We start from the raw sequence: 25,252 nt of genomic DNA on the forward strand, positions 1-25,252 counted from the left end.
GAAGCCACTGTTCTTCATTGTTTTTGTTCTTTTTAAAGACAATGACAATAAAGATTGGATATGTTGTTTTTCCTCCTTTTTATTTCTTTTTTTTTCCCTAATGTCCACATGTGATGAGCTAATTAATTTACAATGATATATACAACAATTTCTCTATACTGATAAATACACTAAACTAATATGAGCTAATTAGTCTACAACACACTTATGGGAACTATTTGGTGAGTTATTTAATCTACAATGTTATATACTATCTTTTTATAATGATAAATATAATATATTGATATGAACTATTTAATGAGCTACTTAATCTATAATGGTTTCTATTAAAAAAATGTATAATGATAAATAGATAAATATAATATATGAGTATTATGAAAAAGATACCTATCTTTTAAATAGCTCTAAACAATTTATTTGTATGATCTCTCTTGCACAGCACATAAGCACCTGTTCTAATCATGTCCTGATGAAGACATAACATCCCTGTTTCAATAAAGGATTTTTTACACCTAAAGAGTGACTTGGACCTTCGGTTTTGGATGCCGCTGCTACTTTGTATTGTTTTTTACATACTGGAAGTCACTGATTCACTTCTTCAAAAGACATTTCTATCCACGTTCCGAAGCCACGCGACCCCACGCAAGCGCTCACCCATCCCTGCTCGACAATAAAGATACATTCTATTCTATTTGTCTGAACAGACATTTATACACTACACGACTGTTGTAACAGGATAGGTGTAACACCTTCACTGCTACTTATACACTCTGTACAGACATAAGACGATGTCAAAAAAAAAAACACTAAGGGATTAAAAAAAAAACAGTGAATCTTCAAAGTCTTTGGGCTCCACTTTGTGCTTCCTTCTGATACGTGTGGGATTTGACAGTGAGAGCTGATGCACACAGCACCTGACCTTCAGTAAGTAAGCACAGAGTCCTTTTTTTTAGCTTCCTCCCACAGACCACCAAAGCATTCTCACACACACTTACTGAACCCTAAACTACGTATAAAGGGCAAATGCAGCGCCTCTCTGACGATGTGGTGGTTTACAGCGTACGTTTACAGGTGGCATTAAGAACCACTAACACAGATACTATTGTCGGCTTATAACAGACGAGAGCTTTGTCCTTTGCTGATTTTCACTGCAATTAGTCAGAGGGGGTATTTAGTTAGCCGAGGGAAACAGAGCAGAGTAGAGGAGGCTCTCACGGCTCTGCAACCAAAACAAATACAGCATTGCTCGGGCAGAACAGCAGCCAACATCTGCTGATAGGGATAATCTCTATAGTAGCGCACACTACAGGCCATCTCAAAACAGTGAGCACAGAGACCTGTACGACCCCAACATAACAAAAGGGTTATTCCATTGTTTGGTGTAAAGACAATAACAACAACAACAACACTAACGTGCAGAATCTATAGAGATGTTGCAACAGCTAAATACCGCTAATAAACGATCCTATATATTTCTACACACAAGGTAACCACTAGTGTTTTGCTTTGCAATTAAAAGAAAAACTAATAGCACATATAAGAGGATTGTTAAAATAGTGTTTTATTGAGGTTAAAAGCAGAGAGTGGACAGACGTAGTGATGCTTTTTTGTGTGTATCGAGAAGTCCATTAACCCATGGCTTAGTTCATTTCAGAAAAGTGGCGTCATTCATAGGGGAGTCTCGATCCGATATCGGTCCGATATCAACCTGAAAACGAATATCAGACACCGGATTCAAATTTACGAATTTTATTAAATGTTTTTTTTTTCGCTTTTTTTTTTTTTGAACCTATTTTATTCAATTGTAGAATACTGTAGATATTATGTTGAAGGTTAAAGAGTTAAAGAGAAGCTGCTCTTCATCAAGAACTTCAATGGATGTTGTGTTTTTATGAGAGAACATGTTTTTATTTTATTTTATCTTGTGCATTGTTGAAATGTCAGTGCTAAATACACATTTTTAAATTTTTAATTGATTTATTCTTTGAAGCATTAATATTAAAGCTGCAGTATGTAAACTCCCCTCTCCGCTCCATTTTGAAACCGAAACCAAGAGTTAACCTCCCTTACCGGTATATTTTGTGAACGCTCTTTGTAACTTTTTTCTCAATAGAGACAAGAGACAAATGTATGGACCTTGTCTTGCGTTATTAGAGAGTTTTTTTTGGTGTTTAAGAGGCTCTAACATGAATGCACGTATCACTCTGTAGTTACTGTCCTGAGCAGTGTCTGCTGTGATCTAGGCTGCCTGCTGCTCTGACTCCTGAGTTTGTTTGTGCCTTTAAACTGTTGCTTCTCCACCTCAGTCTGCCTTTTTCCGCTTGATTTGCCGTGTAACTGTTGTGCCTAACACCGCCATGGAGACTTCTGCTGGAACGTCCGTCATTCTACTGTTACAGCCGATGGTACGTGAAGGCTCCTGACTTCAGTCGAGCAGCCAAAAGTAACGCCCAAAACAGCTCATGGAGCACACGTGTTTGTAGAAAGATCTCTGATTGGCTGCATGTTGGGTATGCATTTTCACCCAGAATGAAATAAAAGTTTTTAATTAAATACTTGTGCCAGAGGTCATTCATTCAATTCATGTATAGAAAGAATGTGACAAATGCTGCTGCTTCTTATAATATAATAGAATTACCTTGTAGAATTTATTTTATTTTATTTATATTATAATTTATTTTTTTATTACTGTACAGATTAGTGCTTTTTTTGCTTTATTATGAGTAGAATATTTAAATTACTGTTTTAAAATATTTAAAATATGTGATTGCACATAAGGGTTTTGAAGAATAATAGTTTAAATGCTCTATCTTTTTCATTAAAGGTTACATTTTTGATTCATTTTGTTGGAACTTTGTTAGAATAAAAAACGATTTTTTTTGCCCTTCTTCAAAGGGGAGCACAATAGAAAACGTTTGAGAAGCACTGCATTAGCAGGACTTGTCAGTCTTAGCTCCCACTAATGATCACTGCGTCACGCTTGTTCTTGACGCTTTGGCACTCCAGTGCTTGCTTATGAATCAAAGCATAAGTTTGCCTCATAAATGCAAATTTTTGAGGCAAACTTTAAAAATGTATAGATTTTGTAATGTCTAAAATTAAGAAGAAAAGATCTTCTCTGTGGTGTGAAATTCATCACAAAGGCCACACGTGACAGAGTGTATAATGAAAATGACGATAGGCTCGTGTGTTTTGATGTGAAAGTGGGTGTAGTGAAAGGGATCCGTCCACAGCAGTGTTTAGAGGTTCAAATGCCCCTCTGGGGAGAGGAATGGATCGATCACACTTGGCTGTGAGTCAACCCTCTCCTGCCTTGAGCCAGATATTATCCATGCCGTACCTACTGTATATACGCCTCTAAGCCCTATACCCTATACTAGAAGCTCTGGGGTCCAGGCTTCTGTTGCAAAGAGCTGAAGCTGTTCATTGGATGATGAGTGAGATGAATCCATCGTCTGTGTTTTAGAAAGTCAAGTAGTTACTACGGTTTTCACGATACTAGAATTTCAAACTCAACACCAATACTCAGAAAGAACTCGATACCATTTTCGATACCACGGCGCAAAAAAAAGACAAAAACTTAGAAGCATAATTTCCTTTAATAAAGTTGAGAATACAAACTATGAACAGTATACAGTATTAAAGTATTAAATACTTCCATACGTGACTTTTTCCCTTCTCATTTTTGAGAAGCACGAGCCATTCTGCAGCCGTGCCGACATCAAAATCCGTTTTATTTTTGTTTCCAAATTCCGTTATATTTTTTTCAAAATTCTGTGTTTTCTTAAATTCTGTTCTTTTTAGAAATATTAATTTTTTTTTCAGAAAACATTAGTTTTTAATTCCTTTGAGAAAACAAAATAAATACTAAAAAAAAACATAATTAAACAAAAATGTATGACAAAAAAAAAGTAAGATACAATTAAAAGATACAGTAGATTTAAGTTGTAGTGACATGGATTATTCTGACTGCTCCTTTTTAATTATTTATGTCATATAAAAATGTATGAGAACAGCATTGATGTCACCCAATATTCCCTCGGGGATCAATGGTTTACTGAATCTGAGCAGATTTATTGTTTGAGTTTTACAGGCACAGCAAAATTAAACGGGCACTGGTGGCTCTGTATTTAGGAGTCAGTGATGATTAGAGCAGTTTTTTGGGGGGGGTAATATTAGGCAGTGCTTAATGCAGCCAGGACACGAGGGTGGATAGCGGTGCACCTAATGTGCGCTCCCTGGAACATTTTCCCATAAAAAAACGTTCCTTGCCTCACGGTGATGGCGTTTCATGTTGATTCTGTAGATTTCCGCGTTTAACCGTTTTCATTAGTCGATTCCATAATTCCGTCCATGATTCCATTAACGTGGATTTTATAGGGCCCTTGTAGTGTGTTCAGCTGCAGCTGAGCGGAGGGAGGGGCTGCACGTATGTCTGTTTGAGTCTGCAGCAGCGAATAAAGTTGTCAATTGAAACAGGCGAGGAAAAAAAAAACTGGAGATGAAACATAGATATATTAAGAGACGCACACGGTGCTGTTAGTATCGATACTTTCACAAGTGAGTATCGTATCCAATACTCACTTTTTGGTATCAATACTTTATTCAGTATCAAGTTTTTTGACAACACTAGTAGTTACAGATGTGTTTGGGTGGGTTTTCCCCTGAGCTCCCTTTACATAGTCTGTGTTTTCATCATCAGGCCTTTACCACAGGGAATGACGGAGATAAAGTGTAGCGCTGTTTCATTAGTTGGTGTAACTCTGCCCGGTTTCCACCCACATGAGGACCTTGCAAACCCACAGGAGAGCAAACTTAACTAACCCTGCACAACCTCCATGAATGGTGCATCTGGAACAGGGCAGAGTCACTGCAAATATGCACAAGGACATATGCACACAAACAAAGCTCGGCGACCACAGAGTACACTACACCCAACGTTCTTTTCAGCTTTTGCAAAAGCCGTCTTCTGGAGGACTGGATTGTTGGCTTTGCATCAAAACAGGATTTCCCCTCAGGGGCTCATCCTTGCAACAAAACAAGTAGCTGCAGGCGGCCTGCTGGACTACAAATATAGCAAACATTCAATGTGTAACACACAACAATTGTCACCCAAACAAGATTACCAATGGCGTTTTGTTTGTGCAAGAATTTATACATCGATACAACAATGGCCTTGAAACAGGGCCTGATGGGAGCGTGGATCAATGACGATGGCTTGGCAGAGGTTTGCCTGTGTTCAGGGGACATGGAGACCCTCATCAGACGCTGCAATCACTGTGTTATCTCAGCCCAGGGAGAAAGTTACAAACCAAACGGCACAACCAGGAGTCATAAATGTCACAACTCGCCTCGGCACTTTGGTTAGAGCTGACAAACGGCTCATTGATTCATCTCAGACAAACATGTTGCTCTGCAGTGTGTTTTTATCATAGAGGAAACTATCAATAGCCTGAAAACAAGCCTTGCAGCTTCCAACAGAACAGTCTACCTAGGGCTGAGCGATATGGACCAAAAGTCATATCTAGATATTTTTTTTCTCTCAAAATGGCGATAATCAATACGAATCTTCATCATTTTAATTCAAATGAATTCTGACCAGAAAGACAATTCTAGGTTAAATTTGATGATGCAAAATGCCACACAGGCACATTTATTAACAAACAGTTGCACAATATGTGACACTTCAGTCTGTTTCTCCTATAAGAGACAGCACGTGTGAGTGAGTTCTGTAGTCTGGCTTGTTGAGGGCAGTGTTTCTCAAATGGGGGTAAGTGTACACCTAGGGGTACGCAATGGCACTACAGGTGGTACTTGACAGAAAGAGAGAGTGGAAAATTAACAAAAGAAAGCATTTAATAATATGTGGTTTTCTAATGTTTATTTTTTAATTTAAAATGATAATGGAAGTGATCTTGATTAGAACATAAACTGAAACTGCAAGTGTCCGTCTTGGTCCCAGCCCAGGCAGGAGATGACATAATGAAAACTATAGAAATAAATCTATTACAGAGGCACTAAATACTGTTTCATTTACAAAATGAGATTCTTTAAAATGTGTGTTATTCATTCCCTCATTATGCTCTAAAGTTGCTGTTGTTTTTTTAGTAATTTGAACAAAATGTTGTAGTCGAACAAAAAGGGGTACTTGGATTCAGAGATAATAGAAAGGGGGTAGTTGAGCCAAAAAAGTTTGAGAAACACTGGTTTAGGGGAAGGTCCCACTTAGGACGCACTCAGTGATCATCTAACTGTGTTTTTTATGCTAATCGTAGGAAAAAGTGAAAGCAGTAACAAGTGTTTTAAAAGGATTTAAAACAAAATAAGTAAAATAAGCAATAATATATATATTATATTAGAGCTGGGCAAATAATTAATTTAATCGATTTATCAAATTTGTAGATAAACACAATTTTTATTTTGCAAATTTGAGAAATAATAATAATGTGTGGGGGGCGGTGGCTGCCTCTCGGCCTGGGATCTTGGAGGCATCTGGGGGGTTGCTCGGCCGCGGGGGGGTTGCCTGGGGCTCCCTGGCCTCCGCTCTTTCTGCTGGCCTGGCTGCATCTGCGGGCCCAGGGCAGTTCCTGGGCTTGCAGTAGCGTTTTTTTTTTTTTTTTTTTGTGCACATATGCTGGTATACGAAGAACAGTCTATTCTTCCCCACCTTTTCTATTTCCTGCCTTGAGTCTCTCCTCCCTGCTCCCTTTCCCCTCCCCCTCCACTTAGGTGTAACACTGCTCTCCCTTTTTATATCCTCCCTATAATAAAAGATTTCTTACCCTTCCTTAGGGAGGGCTGGTGATGGTCACAATTAAGCAATAAAATAAATCAATGTATTTTATTGCAATAACAAAATATGCATTGCTGTCTCATAATGATTGCACTTCCTGTGGTGTTGACCTTTGACAGCATGTGCAGACAAGAAAAAAAATAAATAAATAAAAATAATAATTTAAAAATATATTTTTTTTTTTTCCCAACACAGTTTTTTCACGTTTTTGCTTTCCGATGTGAGCCATCCCCCTCTTTGTTTACATTTGTTTACCCTTTGAGTAGGCTATATGTGTTAATTTTTTATTCACGCTATGCTGAGATGCTAAAGGAAGAGTTTATTAGTTTTAGCTTGAATATATATATATATATATATATATATATATATATATATATCTTGAATCTCGATATATATCACCCAGCCCTAAGTCCACCACAATGGTATCCAATCCAAAATTATTTATTGAGCATTTGTTGCAGTTTTAACCAAAAATAAAAGAAAGAGAGAGAGAGAGAAAAAGAAACCCTAAATCACATTTGACCAGTTTTTCCAGATTGATGAAATTATTAGTCTAGCAGATGTAGAAATAAAATCCAACTCTTCTTTCCTGCTGCCCCTGTGTCCCAGTCTGTCAGCTAAATAAATTGGGTCTTATAATGGAAATGGCGAGCAGCAGAATCATAAAGGGTGACATAGAGCAGATCCACGCCTGGTGAGGTCACCTTCTGTACACTCCATGTGTGTGTCTGCCTGATGTTACATAACGCCTTACACATGAAGACAAAAACAAGCCTCGGACCTAAGAAATCACAAGAGAGTCACTCTACGTTAACAAAACCCTCGGATAAAGAAGTCACAATAAAAAAAGGCTATGGATTTATGGCTGTGATGTAGAGCAGAGGAATAACAGAGATGTGAGGTTTGAACAGATGTCTACTCCTCCTTATCTTTGCTTTAAACACAGCGACAAGGCAAGGCAAATGCATTTGTATCGCGCATTTCATACACAAGGCATCCTAATGTGCTTTACATGATCAAAAAGTGAAACAGAAAACATTCAACAACTTAAAATCAATAAGAACATTAAAATCGGCAGCAAAAAACATGTAAAATCATCAACAAACAAAATACAACAACATGACCAAAAATCTCCCTCTCAATCATACACAGGAGAGAAAAAAAGTGCCTTTAACTTTGATTTTAAAATGTTCACATTAGATGCTGACTTCAGCTCTGCTGGCAGTTTGTTCCACTTCTTTGCAGCATAACAACTAAAAGCAGCATCACCATGTTTACTGTGAACTCTGGGCTCCACTATCTGACCTGTGTCCATAGATCTGAGAGACCTGCTGGGTTCATACCTGACTAACATCTCACTAACCCATTCTCAGATTTATACACCAGCAGCAGAACTTTAAAGTCTATTCTGAGGCTGACTGGGAGCCAGTGTAAAGACTTTAAAACTGGAGTAATGTGCTCTGACCTCTTTGTTCTGGTTCAGACCTGAGCTGCAGCGTTCTGAACCAGCTGTAGCTGTTTGCTGCTCTTTTGGGGGATTCCTGTCAGAAGACCATTACAATAGTCCAGTCTGCTGGAGATAAAAGCATGGACCAGTTTCTCCTGATCTTTCTGAGTCATGAAACCTTTCACTGTGGAGATGTTCTTTAGATTGTGATAGATTTGATCTGACTGCTGACAGCAGGAAGGTGAACAACGGATCCTTGGTGGAATACAACCCAAACACATGATCGGATTTACAACGGAAGCAATCCTCAGTGGGATTTACAGCAAATCAAACAAAGCAAGGATTTTATTCTGAAAGGGTGGTGGGTGATTAATCAGAACAATTTTTGTCCCAAATACCTGGAACACAATTTTAAATAAAATACAAAGTGACAAACATTGATAGCTTGAATGAACTGCAAAACTTGATGTATGTTTAGTCCCCATGAACACTGTTTATTTTGACGATTTGTCATTTTCACTATTGCTTTGGTCAACAAATATTTTTAATCTGACAAAAACTGAACTATGCAAACAACAGCAGGATGGCTATAATCATGATCAAACAAAAACGCTCAATCTGAATTAATTCAGGATGATAATAGCAGCTAATAAATGTAAGCAGAAGATATTTTAGACAGCTACAGTAAATACAGACTTATGAAATATGATTTAAAATGACTCCAGAATTCTGATGAGTAAATTAATACTTGTCAAAATGAATACTTATGTCAAACCAAAATGTGTAAATAAAACATAAAGCATTAAATAAATAAAACATAATTTAATGCAGAAGTAATTAAAGTAATCAGATTACAGTACTCAGATTGAGTAATGGAATAGATTACGTTACAATTTACATGTTTGGGCATGTAATCTGATGTAACTGATTACATTAATTTAATTATATTGGTAAATAAATAGTTTAACATTGTTTTGCAAATAGGTGTATTTACAGGTACTTTTCTAGTTTATAATTCCAGTAAGTTTTGTCTTCTTTTTTTACATATATGTTAAAGTTTTCATTTATTCTTCCTCAGAGGTGATGTGCCTTGATGTGTGCCTATGAGGAAGACTGGCAGTTGACAGTTGAAACATGTCAGGAGATACCATTTCCTTATCTGAATAAAGGAAACCTTAACATAGACTTTTCTTTTGTTTGTTTTTTTTCCAAAAAGCTCCAAACCTTCACCTTTCTCTCGTACAACACACCTTGTTTATGATCTAAAGATACTTTCTATAAAGTGTATATGTTGTCCATTAAAATGAGAATAAAAATCATTTTAAAAAACTACCACTAGCCTCTGACCACATCATTAGCACACCCTGACAGGATTACCATGAACTGTTGATGGTGAGCTGCCTGATGGAGTCACAGCTCCCCCAAAATGTTGACCTTTGGCAAGGTCGAAGCATCCCAGCAGCTGCATCAAGTCATGACTAAATGTCTAAATAATGAATGAGGTTTTGTCTGTTTCATGTTCTATTTGTTGTCTGAACCTTTTCCGTGATTTAAAGCAGAGTGGGAGCTCACACTTAATTCCCTCCAGTGTTAGACTGGCATCAGTGTGGGAACACCAACAAAGCTGTCCCTGTGTGAGTAATACGAGAGTGGTTCCACATCGTTTCCATCCATCCATCCATCCATCCCATCCTACCTGTGTCCTGTCGAAACTGGTGCATGGACTGCAGGTCGATGATGTAGGGAGAAAGCTGGGCGTCCACCTGGCCCAGGACTGCACTTCCTCTGGCGTCCCCCTTCAGTATGTTCTCAATGTGGTGACACACTGCTGCGCTGTAGGGCCTCCAGCGCCCGTGTTCGTTCATCCACTCCCAGACCACCACCCTGGCCAGGTTCTGAGGCGGGTACCCCAAACCATTCATAGGCGCCAGCAACCCTGACCCCGGACGAGCCATCCTCAGTTGCTACAGCACCAGTGAGACCCTGCTAGTCAGCTGACACACTGGGACATCATCGACAGTGGAACAAGCCTGAATCAGCAATAGGTCGTTGAAGTCCATGGATTATCTCATTCTGTGTTCAGTGTGGAAGCAGCTGCTGTTGACGATGGTGATCAGATAGTAGTTGTTTGGCAGAGTCTCAGAGCTTCCAAGGGGGCAGATCTGCAGCAGGTAGAGTGCAGACACTCTCTAAAGAGAAGGAGAAGGAAGCATAGCCGCAGTGAGTTATTTCTGAGGGGCCTGCATGGAAATGCTGTTAATGCACAAAAAAGAAAAAAGAAAAGGGAAGCAATGAGGAGAGTGAGTCTGTGTGTGTGTGTGTGTGTGTGTGTGTGTGTGGTGTCATCATGGCACTATTCTCATTAGATGTGTGAGGAGACAGATGCTACTATCATCACAGTAGACAGATTCCACTCACACATTTCACACATAGAAAGCATATGAGGTGCAGCCTGGAGGAGTCCCTGGTGCTGTGTTCACTGTGTGTTCACTGTGGCCAGTGGTGGTGAAGGCTGATAGTGGCTCATCTTTGAGGATTATTGCACAACATTTTTTTTTATTATTTTTTTTTTTTGTAAATGCATGAGTCAATACAAACCTGTGGGCTGCTTTGGTTCCATGTTTCTGCTTCTGCCAGGTACGCGCTGCATCTCAGAGGATGAAAATATCACTGGCAAGGAAAATTATTTAAAAAAAAAAATTAAAAAAATCTTAAGTCGCGCCTGTCTTTTCACATCTGCGTGAAAAACAGAGACTTTCAATCAGATCTTCCTCCAGCAGCGATGAAAACCCGATAAAAAGCGTGTGAAGCGTATTATTCCCTTTCCCTGGTACTCCAGCAGCAGCAGCAGCTTGTTGTTGGTCCTCTGTGAGCAGTGAACGCACGGCAGGGTTTCAGTCTGTGAGGAGGACAGCGGAGCCTCTCCGTCACGCACACCATCACGCACCAACAACGTGGCGTACGCAATTTTCTGCTGTCTGCTGATAGACGCACAGCCTGGCACACCTGAAGGACGCTCGTTATCTTTCACCAAAGCTTCGATATTTTAAAAATCATGAACATTTAAGCGACATCCGGTAACAGGTTTCAAAATAAAATGCTATAAATGACACTGTTGTTGATTAGTGAGTGGCGTGCTCCTGTTCAGGGTCTGCTGGTGCACCCCGGGCAGGGAGCCAGTGGACAACACACACACACACACACACACACACACACACACACACACACACACACACACACACACACACACACACACTGGTAGCCACTCACAATCCCGCATTCACCTGTGTGATGCATGGGGAATTATATTATATTATCATATTAGATATTAATTATTATTATTATTATTATTATGTGATGTTCCTAATGTTAGGACAGGAGAGGCATAATATATATAGTTATATTTTTGTAGGTATATTTAAAAAAAACACCTGTGACTTCTGCTTCTGACTATCATTATATATATATATATATATATATATATATATATATATATATATATATATATATATATATATATATATATATATGTCAATCTGCTGACATATATCAATCTGCTGACATAGTAAATATATCACAGTCACAGCCTTTTGGTCACACAGGGGCTGTGTAGATATTATCATTTGTATTGCAAACATTTATTAGGTAATCAAAGGCGTTTTTTTCTTCTTTCAATAACAGTAATAATTCAATAAACAATAATAAATCTATCATGAGTATGTTGATATATTATTATAGCAATTATTCCCCACTAATCATAATGTCATTCCTCCTTTCTGCTGTCAGGATATTGAAAGCATTCTTCTTTTTTTTTATCAGCATAGGGTCGGATGTGATAACTCTGGCCGAACAACAGCGTCACCTGCTGTCCATGTATTGCACCTACAACCTGTGAAAAATGTCATTTTCAGTAAAGTGTAATACTAAAGTGAAATATGAATTCACTTCTATTTGACTAGTGTAACTCTAAACCCAGTTTTTATTAATCAACAATGAACAGAACTGTTTAAAGTAATAAAAAAGTTGTTTAACTTATATTTACTAACTTGATATAAATGTTTTCTGAACTTTAAACATTACCAAGTATATAATTAACTCTTATCAACTTCTACTACTCTCTAAACATGCACAAAGTAAATATGCTTACTTATACTATACAACCACTATCACTTTCAATCAACATTTAACATGCGCACACCAACACATCCATTATGACAGTGTGTGATTGTAGAGTAGAAGGAGCTTGTCTACTGGGAATTTGTCGCCTAAAGTCTTTTAGTTGAAACGTTTTCTTTATCTGACTATTGATATTAATGATAGTTTTGGTTGGTTGGATCACTTCACCTGACACTGGTCACAATGTAATGGCAGATCTGTGTAGAATGTATATCTACTCTCCAGTTTCTATCTATAATGTATAAATGATCTTTAAAACTGTACTCCCATGTGGCCAGTTGGAGTTTTAAATCCTTCTACATCAATCAATCAATCAATCAATCAATCAATCAATCAATCAATCAATCAATCAATCAATCAATCAATCAATCTTCATTTATGTGCTTAACTTCCTGTTTCGCTATATTTGCTCTGTGCTGAGTTGATGCATCGTGCTCCGGCATCCGCCAGAAATAGAAGTCCTGCGTATCTCTGCTGGAGGGCTCCGGACTGTCGCAGCTGTGACGGAGCAGATACGCTCCGGTAGACCCGGTGGAAATTACCACATAGACGAAAGTGAAACCTATCAGGTCCACCGGCGTGGCGGAGACAAAACGCAGCGGAGAGGTATCCAGTAGAAATTGCGTGTTCTGACTGTAGGGATTGCTAAGAGGCCAGCGCCAGAGGACCTCAGGGAAGGTTTGGGTAGAAGTACTTCAGAAAGGTAAGAAGGCCCAAGACCATTAAGACACTTAAAAACCAGTAAGAGAACCTTAAAATCGATCCTGAAACACACAGGGAGTCAATGCAGCGATTTTAAAATGGGTGTAATGTGTTCCCGCCTCCTGGTCATCATCAGGACACGTGCTGCTGAATTCTGTTATAATTGTACACTTGAAATACTCTTTTTGGGAAGACCAGAAAGCAGGGCATTACAGTAGTCAATTCAACTAGTGATAAAAGCATGCATTAGCGTCTCCGTGTTGGCCTGAGAGAGAATGGGGCGGACTCTGGCTTTGTTCTTCAAATAACGAAAAAATAATTTTGTTATATTTTTAATGTGAGGGATGAAACTGAGCTCAGAGTCTAAAATAACGCCCATTTTTTTAACCTTGTTCAGAGAGAATCAAAGATGCTGTTTGAAGTTGAGGTAAAAGTTTCTTTCTCTGGGCCTCAGGACTGAGAACTAAAACTTCAGTTTTGTCCTGATTGAGCTGGAGAAGGTTTTCTACCATCCAGGATTTGATATCTAAAAAACAGTTAAAAAGAGCATCCAATGGACTGGTGTCATCAGGAGACACAGAGATATACAGTTGTGTATTGTCAGCGTAAGTGTGGAAGTTCACTTCGTGCCTAATGACATCACCAAGAGGGAGCATATACAGATGAAATAAAACAAGGCCTATAATTGATCCCTGAGGCACACCACATGTTATTTTATGGACCTTAGAGGAGAATATATCCAAGCTTACCATAAAAGTCCTGTCTGTTACGTCGGATAAAAACACTTGTGAACAGCACCAGAGAGGCCCACCACCGGGTTCTTTAGTCTATATAAAAGAATGGTGTGGTCTACGGTATCAAAAGCGGAATCAACACTGTTAGCTTTTTAAAGTCCAGGTGATGCCTAATGTCATTTAAAATCTTGAGGAGGGCAGGCTCTGTGCTGTGGTTCACTCTGAAATCAGACTGGTACTTTTCAAAAATATAAAAATTTGCTATAAAAAGTCATTGAATAAAAACAAGTTTTTCTAAAACATTGCTTAAAAATGGTGAGTTGGATATTGGTCGGTAATTGTTCAAATCATTAAAATCTAAATCGCTCTTTTTCAGAAGGAACCTCACCAGTGCTGCTTTAAAGGCTGCAGGGAAGGTTCCCGTCTGAAGAGAGTATTTTTTTTTTTTTTAGATTATTTTATTTGAAAGGGGACAGTGCAATTTCATATAACACGTGAACAAACTTGGTTAAAAAAGCCAGAATTAGCCAGAAGGCTATTTTTCATCTGTAGTCCCCTGGCCAAGATGTAAAAAGGCATTAAAATACAAGCATGACAATACATTTACAAGTCAATAACAACAATAACAGTACCTGTTACAATATTAAAACACACAAAAAACCTGTGTTCAAGAGGCTACGTTACCTAATACAATACAATGCAGCGCAACATGCTCGACTTTTAATGTTGGCACATGTTAAGAAGACAAATTTTCAATTTTTTTCTAAAGGCCTTGTAAGTGGTTAGCTGTTTAACCTCCTCAGGTATTGAGTTCCACTCAGCAGCGCCCCTAACTGACCAATTCATAATGTTTAAAAGTTCATCTCTGAAAGATCCATATAATGTTTTAAAAAATGAAGTCGGGATTGGATCTAAAAGACATGTGGTGGGTTTGACAGTGGAGAAAACTTTTATCAAGCATCTCAGCATCAACCAGGACAAAACTGTCCAGCGTTTCCTCAGGTAAATCTAGAACTGTTAAAACCATACTATGATTAGATAAAATATTACATCTGATAGTGTCAATCTTTGCTCTGAAGTGGTCTGCAAACTGCTCATGAGACTCAGAGGGGGTGATCTGTGAACTGTTAAAATCAAGGTTAAATAAATGATCAATAATGGAAAATAAAACTTTTGGTTTGCTGTTGTGCTTGGTTATTATATTGGTGAAGTATGAATTTCTTGTATTTCTAATGACTGTTATATGATTTTAACTGTTCACAGAGGATTTATTGGTTAAGCAATTTTTTTTTCTCCACCTTCTTTCTGCCACCCTGCATAGAAAGTCTTCATTTTCAGTTTACAGTTTATTCTTTGTTGTGTATAATAATAAATGTATTGCATGATCCAAAAATCAATCATATGGAATTCAAAAATAAGACTAGATCAAAAGAAAATAAAGGAATTTTCAAATAAATAAACATCTTTGTTTTCAAACTCATGTTTCACACTAAAATCAGGTTTCTTTTGCTGACAAAATGTTTATTAGGGTAAAATAAATGTACATTGTACAAATCAAGCAATTCTACATTCCAACATGCAAACATTAAGACATGATCTTTCATACAAATTTAGTTTTTACAAATATACAGAATGATATACAGGATCAGAGTGTTTTGGAAATTTGAACATTAGATGTACACATTGTATGGACACATTTCATTTGGCTTTGAAATCACACCGTACAAAATATCATAAATCATAAACGGGAACATTCATTTGTTGACTCAAAAGCTGTGTGCAGTATCGCAAAAGGTCGTGGGAAACTCAAAGAATGACATAGATGAATAGGGCCATGATGGCAGCACTGATCAGCCCACAGATGGGAACTGTAACGAACCAGGCGATGAAGATGTTCCTGAACAAACGCCAGTCCACTGATTTCCTGGAGCGCAGCCAGCCGACTGCCACCACTGAGCCCACCTGTGGATGTAAATCAGTGCTAAGCAGCTGTGAGCTAAAAGGTTCGCGACATTACTGTTTCAAATCTAAGGCTACAAAAGCATTCCCACAATCCATTTACCTTGCAATGGGTCGTGCTGACAGGAAGACCAATGTTAGAGGCCACAACCACTGTGACTGCAGAAGCTAGCTCAATGCTGAATCCGCTAAAGTGAGAAAATCTGTTAGCAGACCCACGCACAGAAATGCAAGTGAACACATGTTGATTTTTTTCTGTTACATTCGGACTTACCTTGATGGCGTGATGGGGGTAAGGTCTTTGCCCAGGGTCTGGATCACTCTGCGACCCCAAACCCACAGTCCAACACAGATACCCACACCACCGTACAGGAGCAGCCATATTGGAGTCGGTGCATTGGATACCACAGAGCCACTGTCATACAGGAGCCAGAGAGCCACCAAGGGGCCGATAGCATTGCTGAGGAATAAAGTTAAACAGTTACTTAATCTGAAGGATCGGACCTGGTTAAAATTCTCTACAATGAACAACCGAGCCTACCTGACATCATTCCCACCATGTGCGAAGGAGCCAAAACACGCAGTGAGTATCTGCAAGAACTGGAAAAGCATTGAAACAGCTGGCTGATCCACTTCCAGCTCATCTTCTTCCTGCTTCAGCTCCATTCCAGTTTCCTGATTCACGTGTACTTCGGAGACTCCGCTCTCATTGGTCACTGTCGAGTTGTAGCTACTGTAGCTGTCCACCCTTGATCGTCTCTGCAGCTCGCCATCCACGAAGTCTTTGGTTTTGGGTTCATCTTGAATTCCATAAATGGCCATGGTGTAGGAGGTGTAGCTGTTGTTTCTGCGTATGGGTCGCTCCTCTGTGTCGCTGTCACCGATGCAGTCTCCAACCTTGGCCTTGTGAAGCTTGTGCAGCAAGTCTTTGTAAAGGCCAGAGTCTTTGTGGATAGTGTGGGACCTTCCACTATGCGGGTCGGTCAGCATCATTGGACCAAGATCACTGTTTAAGCCTTAATATGAAAACATGTCAAATAAGATGGAGTATACATTTAGAGAGTTGGAAGAAGCATCCACAACCATACATGACAACCATTTTACCATTTGCAACATCCAGGTCTTTAGTTTCCATCTCGCTGCTGTCCAAATCAGCCTCCTCTGAACCTCCGAGTTTAAACGCCACCTTCTCAGCGTTTGCTGGGGGAGATGGTGGCTGCAGATCTTGAGGTACCAAAGACTGTTCTGCTAGAGGAGGTTTGATACAGTTTTTCTCGAGCAAGGGAGTTTCACTGGGAATGGCAGCGATTTCCTCTGAGGTGAGCAGACAGGGATGAAAGAAAAAAAAAAATCACAATGTAAAATAGTAGTTTGCCAGATTTTTTGTGTCATGTTATTGTGAAATCAACTAGACAAACGTTTAATTTCTAAATGTGTTGTTGATAAGAAGGGCTATATTTACCGACCTTCGATTTTCTTCTTCAGTCGTGGGCAGACAACAAACCAAACCAGCACAGCTGTGATTAAAGCGCAGCCCAGAGATATGCAGATAGTTCCCCACCATGGCACTCGATCGAAACCCAGAACTACAAAGACAGACATGAGAGAAACACAAAAAAAAAGCATCATAGGACTGACTGTCTTTTAAATGACATAAAAGGTTTGACGGTCCATTATTTCAACCCGTCTTCAAAAAATGTGGGTTCCAATGCTGCGTTCAAAAAAGAAAGAGTGCCGTTTCCTTCAAGAACAGACTATTACTTGTCTTTTTTTTGTAAACTTCAGTCAAATTATTTGGTAAAGGTTGTCACACAATGGCCTGCTTTCACATTTGAACTTGTGCTCAGAAAATGTATTAGTAAGAATTCAACACGCCCTTCCACTCAGATAGTGATGATTAGACCAGTCATGCTTCACACTGATAAAACCCTTTTGGAAAGACATGAGGTTATTTCTTGTTTGTTGTTCATGAAGACATTAAATAGCTAAGAAACTGCACCTATGCTTCTGTTTGTGTTACATGTCGACCGGTGAGCCATCATTTGTGTCACTTTATGACGCCATATACTTGTTTTTGTTGTAGATAAGAGCTGTTCAGCGGCTAAAAGGGCGTGACCAATCTTTAACATTCACGTGACACCATTTATCAGGCTGTGTGTGGGAGAAGTTAGCTTTATAATACCAAACCAACCTCCAAACATAGCAACGTGACCATTGGTAGCTGTATTATTTTAACTTATGAACTCATATTTGTTGAGTTTATAGCTTGAGGTGAACTCCTGCTTATGTTTACATCTTTGAATCTGCTGCTGGTGTAAGAATAGTTGAATTAATAACTCCCTCAGATCTTGTGACATTTATCAAAGTCAGTCTATGCTCTGGATTTCAGCAGAGTCAATGATATATATACACACACACACACTGTGCTATATGTGTATATATATATATACAGTATATAATCAGTTACTCACGCGGTGCACCGGAAAACATGATGGAGAACAGGTTGATGCCCATGGTGATGCCATAGAAGATAGGAAGAGCTCTCAGGCCATTGGGTACAGGGTTAGTCTATAGAGACAAAAACATCAAAGTCATACATGAAAACTCAACAAATGACTCAGAATATTTGGTATATTTTCCAAAAGATAAAACCAGTTATTAGAAGTTGTTCCATTTGTAATTCATTTCATTTTAGACCACATTTTAAACTCCAAAAGTTGTCAAAATAAAGTGAGCTCTTTAATCATTTGTGGTGTAATGGTGGGATCATCATTCCCTTCTATTCCCCTGGTTGTTCATTGGTTGTGGCTGAACCAATCAGAGGAGAAAGTTCTTATCACCTTAGAACGAATGTTAACAAGTGGGGTGTTTCTGTTTCCACGGAACAAAATGTAACACTTCTTGAGACCAGGTTAGAGAAGGTCAGACACCACAAATGAGGCTTGCATTAGAAGCTGCTGGTTATGGATGCATGGTTAATTATGTGAAAAGCCAAATGATGCAGCTGAGCACAGGCCAAATATGACAGCTGATCAGCTGATCCATGTAAGCTCCCATTCACGCATTTAGATCTTATAAGTTTGTTTGTTTAAAAATAGTTCAAATCGTACAATGAGACACAACTCTAATATGTCTTTGTGGAGTGGGGCAGTTGTAATAAAAGCTCACTCATTTCTTAACAAAATAAAATGTCACTTCTGCTTTAAACCATTTCTCGGAAGGGCTAAAATAGAAATGAATTATTTACTCTCCAGACTCACTATTGAAACCTAGCCCAAAATATTCTCACTACACCCATTTATTCATTAAAATCAAAATATTCTACTGTGTTTTCTTCTTCTTCTTCTTTTCCCAAAACAGAATTAAAGTGCACTTAAAGCTAATATTTTTGAGTTACTTTAAATACCAAAGTTACTCAATATACTTTGTTGATAAAGTTATAACGGAGCAGAAACGATTAGTTTGCTATTCATTTCAAAATATTCCTATAAAAGCTTTAGGGAAATGATTATCAAGCATGTGAAAATAAGTATGTTTTACCTTGTTCAGAATGAATTTGCGGACAAAAAAAAAGAGAATTCCAGACATGATTCCAGACAGCACAGGTGACAAAAACCAGGAAGCCACTGAGAGAAGCAGAACACACGTGAAACCATCTCTTCTACACTACCTTTTTTTTTTTGTCTGCGATAAAATGAGGCAGGGAAAACAATTATTCACCAATGCGAAGCAGTTCTATCCATTTCACCCCTTGATGACCTCTGCCAACCATAGAGAAACCAATTGTGGCTCCAACAATGCAGTGGGTTCCAGAAATGGGAAGCTTCAGGAAGGATGCAGAGAGCTGCCACACAGCAGAGCCTGGTGTACAACACACCACAGTGAGGGCTTGTTTACAGTCCCATAAATGTATGCATCATTATGTCTTTTAATTAAGTTTTTTATTTGTACTACTCAAAGACAGAGCTGTGCAAGTAACGGATTACAACTACTCGTGCACGTGTACTTTTTTGAGTATGTTTCTAAATCAGTCATTTTACTGTATGTTTTAAAAGAAGTAAAGTAATTCACTACATTGCTACACCCAACTGTTACTAAGTAAATTATTATACATTGTGAAACTACAAAAAATGAAATAGCCGACCAATCAGATTAAATGTAATGCACCGCGCCAAGACAGCATTAAATGCCAATTATTTTCTCAGTTTTAGAGTTTGTAAAGTTAACTGTACTTAGAGCCTGACAATTTTTTTTTTTTGTTTTATTTAGGTGTTGTTTTATTTTTAAAAGAACGGTACATTTTGATAAACCTTTTATTTTAGACAAATGCCTTTTCTGAAAATAAATTAAGTTCCAATTGTGCAAGATTTGGTTGAGATGTTTACTGTAGATTTATTACCAAAAATAAAAATGTTGGGTGAAAGTAACTAGTAACTTTTACTTTGAGTACTATTTAATTGAGTTACTTTTTACTTGTACTTGTACACTTTCCATGACTTAATTCTGACCCAGTAAGATCTATTCAAGACCATTAGGGCGCAAACATGAGCGGGCTTTTCCAGTGTATTAGTGTAACAGAGCTCTGCGAGTATGCCATGGTTAGTATAAAAAATGTGGCACAGGGAATGCAAGTTGTGTCCATCACTTATCTATCACATCGCACAATGGCGCAATTGCCTCTGACCCCCATCTTGCAATATTTTTTAAATAACGATGCAGCAGATATTGAATTGTTGTAACATTAAACAACAACTAACTAAGTGCTACCATGTTTAATTACAAGATTACAATTTAAATTTGCAGACACGTTTATTAAAAGCGATGTACAACACAAGGTGTTAGGCTTAAGAGACTTGATTAAAGCTGATATCCGGAGTTTCTGAGAAACGTCTCGATGTCCCTCCCTAAACCGCTCCACTTCCTCTCCTGCCTCTGCCAATCTACCGGAAGCAACACCTCTACTTTTCTGCATGCGCATCGCGGAACATAACAAGGTCGCATCGGGTTGCATTGATATAGGTCTATGGTTTTTTGGCGATGGACATTTCTGAGAAAAGAGCCAAAATCATATGTACCTGTTTGCTGTTGTGATGCGCGGCCTTGTTTCCGTGCACAGTTCCTCATTCACTTTGATTGTCAGAGTTCGCTACAGGAAGTCAAAGTCTATTGGCTGGGTGATCACGGTGCTCGTTTGTATAGGGGTCTATAAGACGAAGGCGGAACTTATATACATTAATGTATATGAAGGACCAGCGGTAGACCATAGTAAAAGACTAGTTAGGCATTTCTTCGCATTTTAAAAGAATCATACATAAACATAGATTTCTCAGAAACTCCAGATATCAGCTTTAACGTCCCATAATTATAGTGAAGGTTGCATTTTAAACATTAATATAAAATAGGCTATACTATATTTTGAAAACAGTTAAATTATTCCTTGGTTCCTGGAAAATTGTTTCTTTCAAATTCCATAACTTTTCCAGGAATTTTTTGACCTTGGGGACCCTGACTCAAGTATTTTCTGTATGACTTACTTGTACGTTTACTTGAGTACAATATATCAGTAGTATTTACACCTCTGCTCAAAGTGTACTAGTACTAAATATTTACCAAACATTGCACTGATGGAGCCAGCCATCAGCACGTGCTCTGAGCCATTAAACATCTGCACGTCGATGATGCCCTTCCGGATGGTTTCGCTGACTTTGGCTCCGAGCAACACTGAGCCTACGGTCTCAAATATGGTGGCAAGGATGCACGCCTGCTTCAAAGTGACCACGCCCGAGCCCACCGCTGTACCAAAAGAGTTGGCCACATCGTTGGCGCCCACAGAGAAAGCCAGGATGAAGGCAATGATGAAGCCTATTACTAATAGCCATAAATAGCCTGAGAGGTCAGCCTGGTAGGCCAGAGCCATGGTAGTGGCAGCTGCCAGGGAGGATAGTGTAGTCGTATCCATAGCTATAGAAAATCAAGTTTATTACAAACAGTAAGTGGAGCCAAGCCAATTTGTAGTGGTTTATAATGTTTTGTGTTACAAATAACTATATATATATATATATATATATATGTTTATATTTATAAAATAGCAATAAGAAAACTAGGGGCTAAAGGAATAGGAATTTGTATTTATTGCTAGCTAGGTATAATAACTTTGAGTGTGAGCTTCATCGTGAAATGACGTGGTGGCCAACAGAAAGAGGGATCCATTGTGAACATGAGCCTCTGCTGAAAAACACACACACACACACACACACGCACACACACACACACACACACACACACACACACACACACACACACACACACACACACACACACACACACAGGTATTAAGGTAAGGTTTGCAGCAGTTTTCAACAACACTTAAGCTGAGGTACATATTAACAAACCTCAAATCATATCTGACTATGAAAAACACACATCATGCGTGATTTACCATGCAGTGGCCGAAGGGAAACACATTATAAACAAATTATAATGCTTGTGCGCGACAAAGTAAATTACCAAGAACTACACTCTTATAGAAGAGCGTATCCTATGTTTGACCGTGTAAAAGTATGATAATATTTATTTATAGTATTTATTTATTTTTAAAAGCTGTCTGCAAACTCAGTTAAAGCACGTCTGTGTTTATAGTAAATAGTCAAAAATATGGTTCAAGTTGAATCCGACTCGTGGTTTCAAAACAATGTGATAAATCAGTGTGATTTATGACCAAATCACAACCTTTTTAACATACAGTGACAAAATCATGTGGTGACAGAGAGAGTCATAATTCATCTTTTTCTAGTTTAGGGAGGTAATTTTATGTGTTTGCTATTTTTACTTTTGAACCTCCCATGAACATTGAAGTTAATAAAATATGTACTACAAATGTTTTCCCTTGTAGTTTTGTGCTGATTTAATCTATATCATTGACACAAATGAATATTTTTGTTGCAGTTGTATAATAGCTCATATAAAAGAGCTCTGATGAATATGTAATTCATTCATTAATCTGGTGAACTTGGAATTTCTTGTACAGGGTGATGGAGGGGACTCAAAGGAAATAATTGACTAACAAACATTTATGCTACGATACGGTGTTATTGGTTGTGTCTGTGATGGTCGTCTGCTATTTGTTGGCCCTGTGATGGACAGGAGAACTAACAAATGCTCCCTACGGCCCTGATCAGGACCAAGCTCCAGAAGAGGAACCACTGTACATTCAAAGCACAGTATATTAATTATTTGACGTAATAACAATGCCAACACCCTATTTTTTTAATAATTGCTCAATACATGATAATAATTAATTACTTTTCCAGGATTTCACTGCATAACCCATTATGGGTAAAAAAAAAGAAATAAAGAAAAAATAAATTTGCTTATTTTAACTAATGTATTATAACTTCAATAGTTGCATAAATTATATTGAGACAATTTAAAAAATATACATACAGACAAGAGTATAGCTTTGTAACAAATGTATAAAGTGATTTATAGGTAACACCACAAAGGCTCAATTGTATGACTTCACCAAACAAGGACCAACTGTAGTTATTCTACTTTTTGTATGTTTGTATAGCTAATAAATTACCTCTAGGTTTTTGTGTGTAACATAGACTGTTGTATCTTTTTTTTTTTTTTTACCAAATTTGATTCTTTTAAGATTTCTGAAATGTGTGTCTTTAGTTTTCTGTATTTTGTTTGAGCCTATGTGCTATAAGCTTACTTTGTTCTGAGGTTTATTTTGCCTCATTTTCAGTGACTTTGCTTCTTAAAGTGCCCTTAATCATCTGTGGTGCTATAATCAGATTAGTGAACAAGGAATACAATCCACATATATGTTGAAGTTTAGCATTGCGGTTATTATCCCCAGCCACAAAGTGTGGAAGGGTGGAAGGGAGATATAGGTTTGAGCATCGTCCGTCCGTCCGAGGCAAAGGGGACAGCTTTTCTCAGAAACCGTTAAAGATAGGATAACCAAATTCAGTGTGTGGCTTCAGGGTATCAATACCTTGATGGAGTTCGAAAATGAGAAGTGCGCAATAATTTTTTCCCACGTTATTGCCCTTGTTTTGTTTTTTGGACCCTGTTTGAGGTACCTTCAAAGGGGACTGCTTTTCTCAGAAATCGTTTAAGATAGGATAACCAAATTTGGTGTGTGGCTTCAGGGTATCAATACCTTGATGGAGTTTGAAAATGAGAAGTGCGCAATAATTTTTTCCAAAGTTATTGCCCTTGTTTTGTTTTTTGGACCCTGTTTGAGGTATCTTCAAATGGGACAGCTTTTCTCAGAAATCATTTAAGATAGGATAACTAAATTCAATGTGTGGCTTCAGGGTATCAATACCTTGATGGAGTTCAAAAATGAGAAGTGCGCAATAATTTTTTCCCGCGTTATTGCCCTTGTTTCATTTTTTGGACCTTGTTTGAGGTATCTTCAAAGGGGACAGCTTTTCTCAGAAATCGTTTAAGATAGGATAACCAAATTTGGTGTGTGGCTTCAGGGTATCAATACCTTGATGGAGTTCGAAAATGAGAAGTGCGCAAATATTTTTTCCGGAGTTATTGCCCTTGTGCCGTTTTTTTACTCTGTTCGGTATCTTCAAAGTTACAAACTGTTTAAGATAATTAGTAACTTGATATTCTGATGTGATAATATTTTCTTATGTATATATCTAAGTTCTTAGATTTAGGACATTTAGGAAAAGGTTGTGAGTTACAATGACAACCAATCTGGCGGGGGATGTTGATGACAATGTCCAGTTCTTGTTGTTCCTAAATTTAAATTTGCCTATAATGACATAACAATTAAGGGTTAAAATAAGTCAGAAATAATTCAACTTATCATCTCAGAGACTTTAAAGCTGCGAATAAAAAGGATACTGTATTCAGGGTGACTTTCAACAAAATCACCATCATCTGTTTAGAAAATATAGTGGTATGTTAATCTCCTTGGTTAACCTTATGTAATTCAAACAGAGCAGTGACACAGTGAAAAGCAAAGGAATTAATACTTACATGTGAGTAAAGTTTTCCACTGCTGTGTGTGTGTGTGTGTGTGTGTTTGTGTGTGTCCTGTTGTCAGGTGAGTGTGGGTCAGCTACAGCAGGTGTGTGTCCAGCTCTGTGCGTCTGCGGAAGCACCGCCTCTTTTAACACCGAGCAGGACGAGGCCACGCCCCCGTCACCCGGTCACGAGACAAGCCTGCTCAGCAGGGAAAGCTAATGTTTGCCCTGAGGAGAGAAACAAAAATTACTGTAAGCTTTTGATCCCCAAACTGTGTTTTATCAACAACCACCAGAGAACAGAAATGTCTATTGTTGTGACTAAATATATCTTAAACTGAATGATAGTGGTTCAGTGTTTATAGTAAACAAGCTTTTTCTATTAAAGTTTACTTGTTATTGGATAATCAACATACTCTGTCAGGGAGAATGTTTAGTTTGTAGT

General features: G+C 38.2%; 3 protein-coding genes across 5 annotated transcripts in view; 1 reads left to right on the plus strand and 2 right to left on the minus strand.

Annotated features, from left to right (window-relative positions):
• Positions 1-11,264, minus strand: part of dtx1 (deltex 1, E3 ubiquitin ligase) — an 83,202-nt gene extending 71,938 nt beyond the window's left edge. For both annotated transcript variants that reach the window (XM_028456980.1, XM_028456979.1), the window contains exons 1-2: positions 10,839-11,264; positions 9,937-10,429 (exon numbers count right to left, since the gene is read on the minus strand). In XM_028456980.1, coding sequence (XP_028312781.1) covers positions 9,937-10,195 — 259 coding nt within the window. In that variant the 5' untranslated portion in view covers positions 10,196-10,429; positions 10,839-11,264. The remainder of the gene's footprint in view (positions 1-9,936; positions 10,430-10,838) is intronic.
• Positions 1-25,252, plus strand: part of gapvd1 (GTPase activating protein and VPS9 domains 1) — a 748,782-nt gene that overhangs the window by 620,353 nt on the left and 103,177 nt on the right. The window lies entirely within an intron of this gene.
• slc20a1a (solute carrier family 20 member 1a) lies at positions 15,503-24,916 on the minus strand. 2 transcript variants are annotated; one of them, XM_028456983.1, is made up of 11 exons: positions 24,821-24,916; positions 21,422-22,036; positions 19,532-19,672; positions 19,352-19,437; positions 18,283-18,379; positions 17,278-17,397; positions 16,916-17,125; positions 16,353-16,827; positions 16,086-16,271; positions 15,915-15,999; positions 15,503-15,814 (listed from the first exon to the last, which is right to left on the minus strand). In XM_028456983.1, exons 2-11 carry the CDS (start codon positions 21,768-21,770, stop codon positions 15,659-15,661), a joined length of 1,905 nt encoding a protein of 634 aa, XP_028312784.1. In that variant the 5' UTR covers positions 21,771-22,036; positions 24,821-24,916; the 3' UTR covers positions 15,503-15,658. The 2 variants fall into 2 exon arrangements, with proteins under 2 accessions (XP_028312784.1, XP_028312782.1); XM_028456981.1 differs by having other exon boundaries at positions 21,422-22,039.

The sequence above is a fragment of the Gouania willdenowi genome, chromosome 9 (genome assembly GCF_900634775.1).
Source record: "Gouania willdenowi chromosome 9, fGouWil2.1, whole genome shotgun sequence".
Taxonomy (NCBI): Eukaryota; Metazoa; Chordata; class Actinopteri; order Blenniiformes; family Gobiesocidae; genus Gouania; species Gouania willdenowi.

Coding starts and splice junctions, on each gene's coding strand:
- slc20a1a (XM_028456983.1), bottom strand. CDS start 21,770: ATGGATACGACTACACTATCCTCCCTGGCAGCTGCCACTACCATGGCT. Junction 17,126..17,277: donor ACTGAAGAAGAAAATCGAAG/GTCGGTAAATAT, acceptor TGCTCACCTCAG/AGGAAATCGCTGCCATTCCC. Junction 15,815..15,914: donor TCAGCACGACCCATTGCAAG/GTAAATGGATTG, acceptor TTACATCCACAG/GTGGGCTCAGTGGTGGCAGT.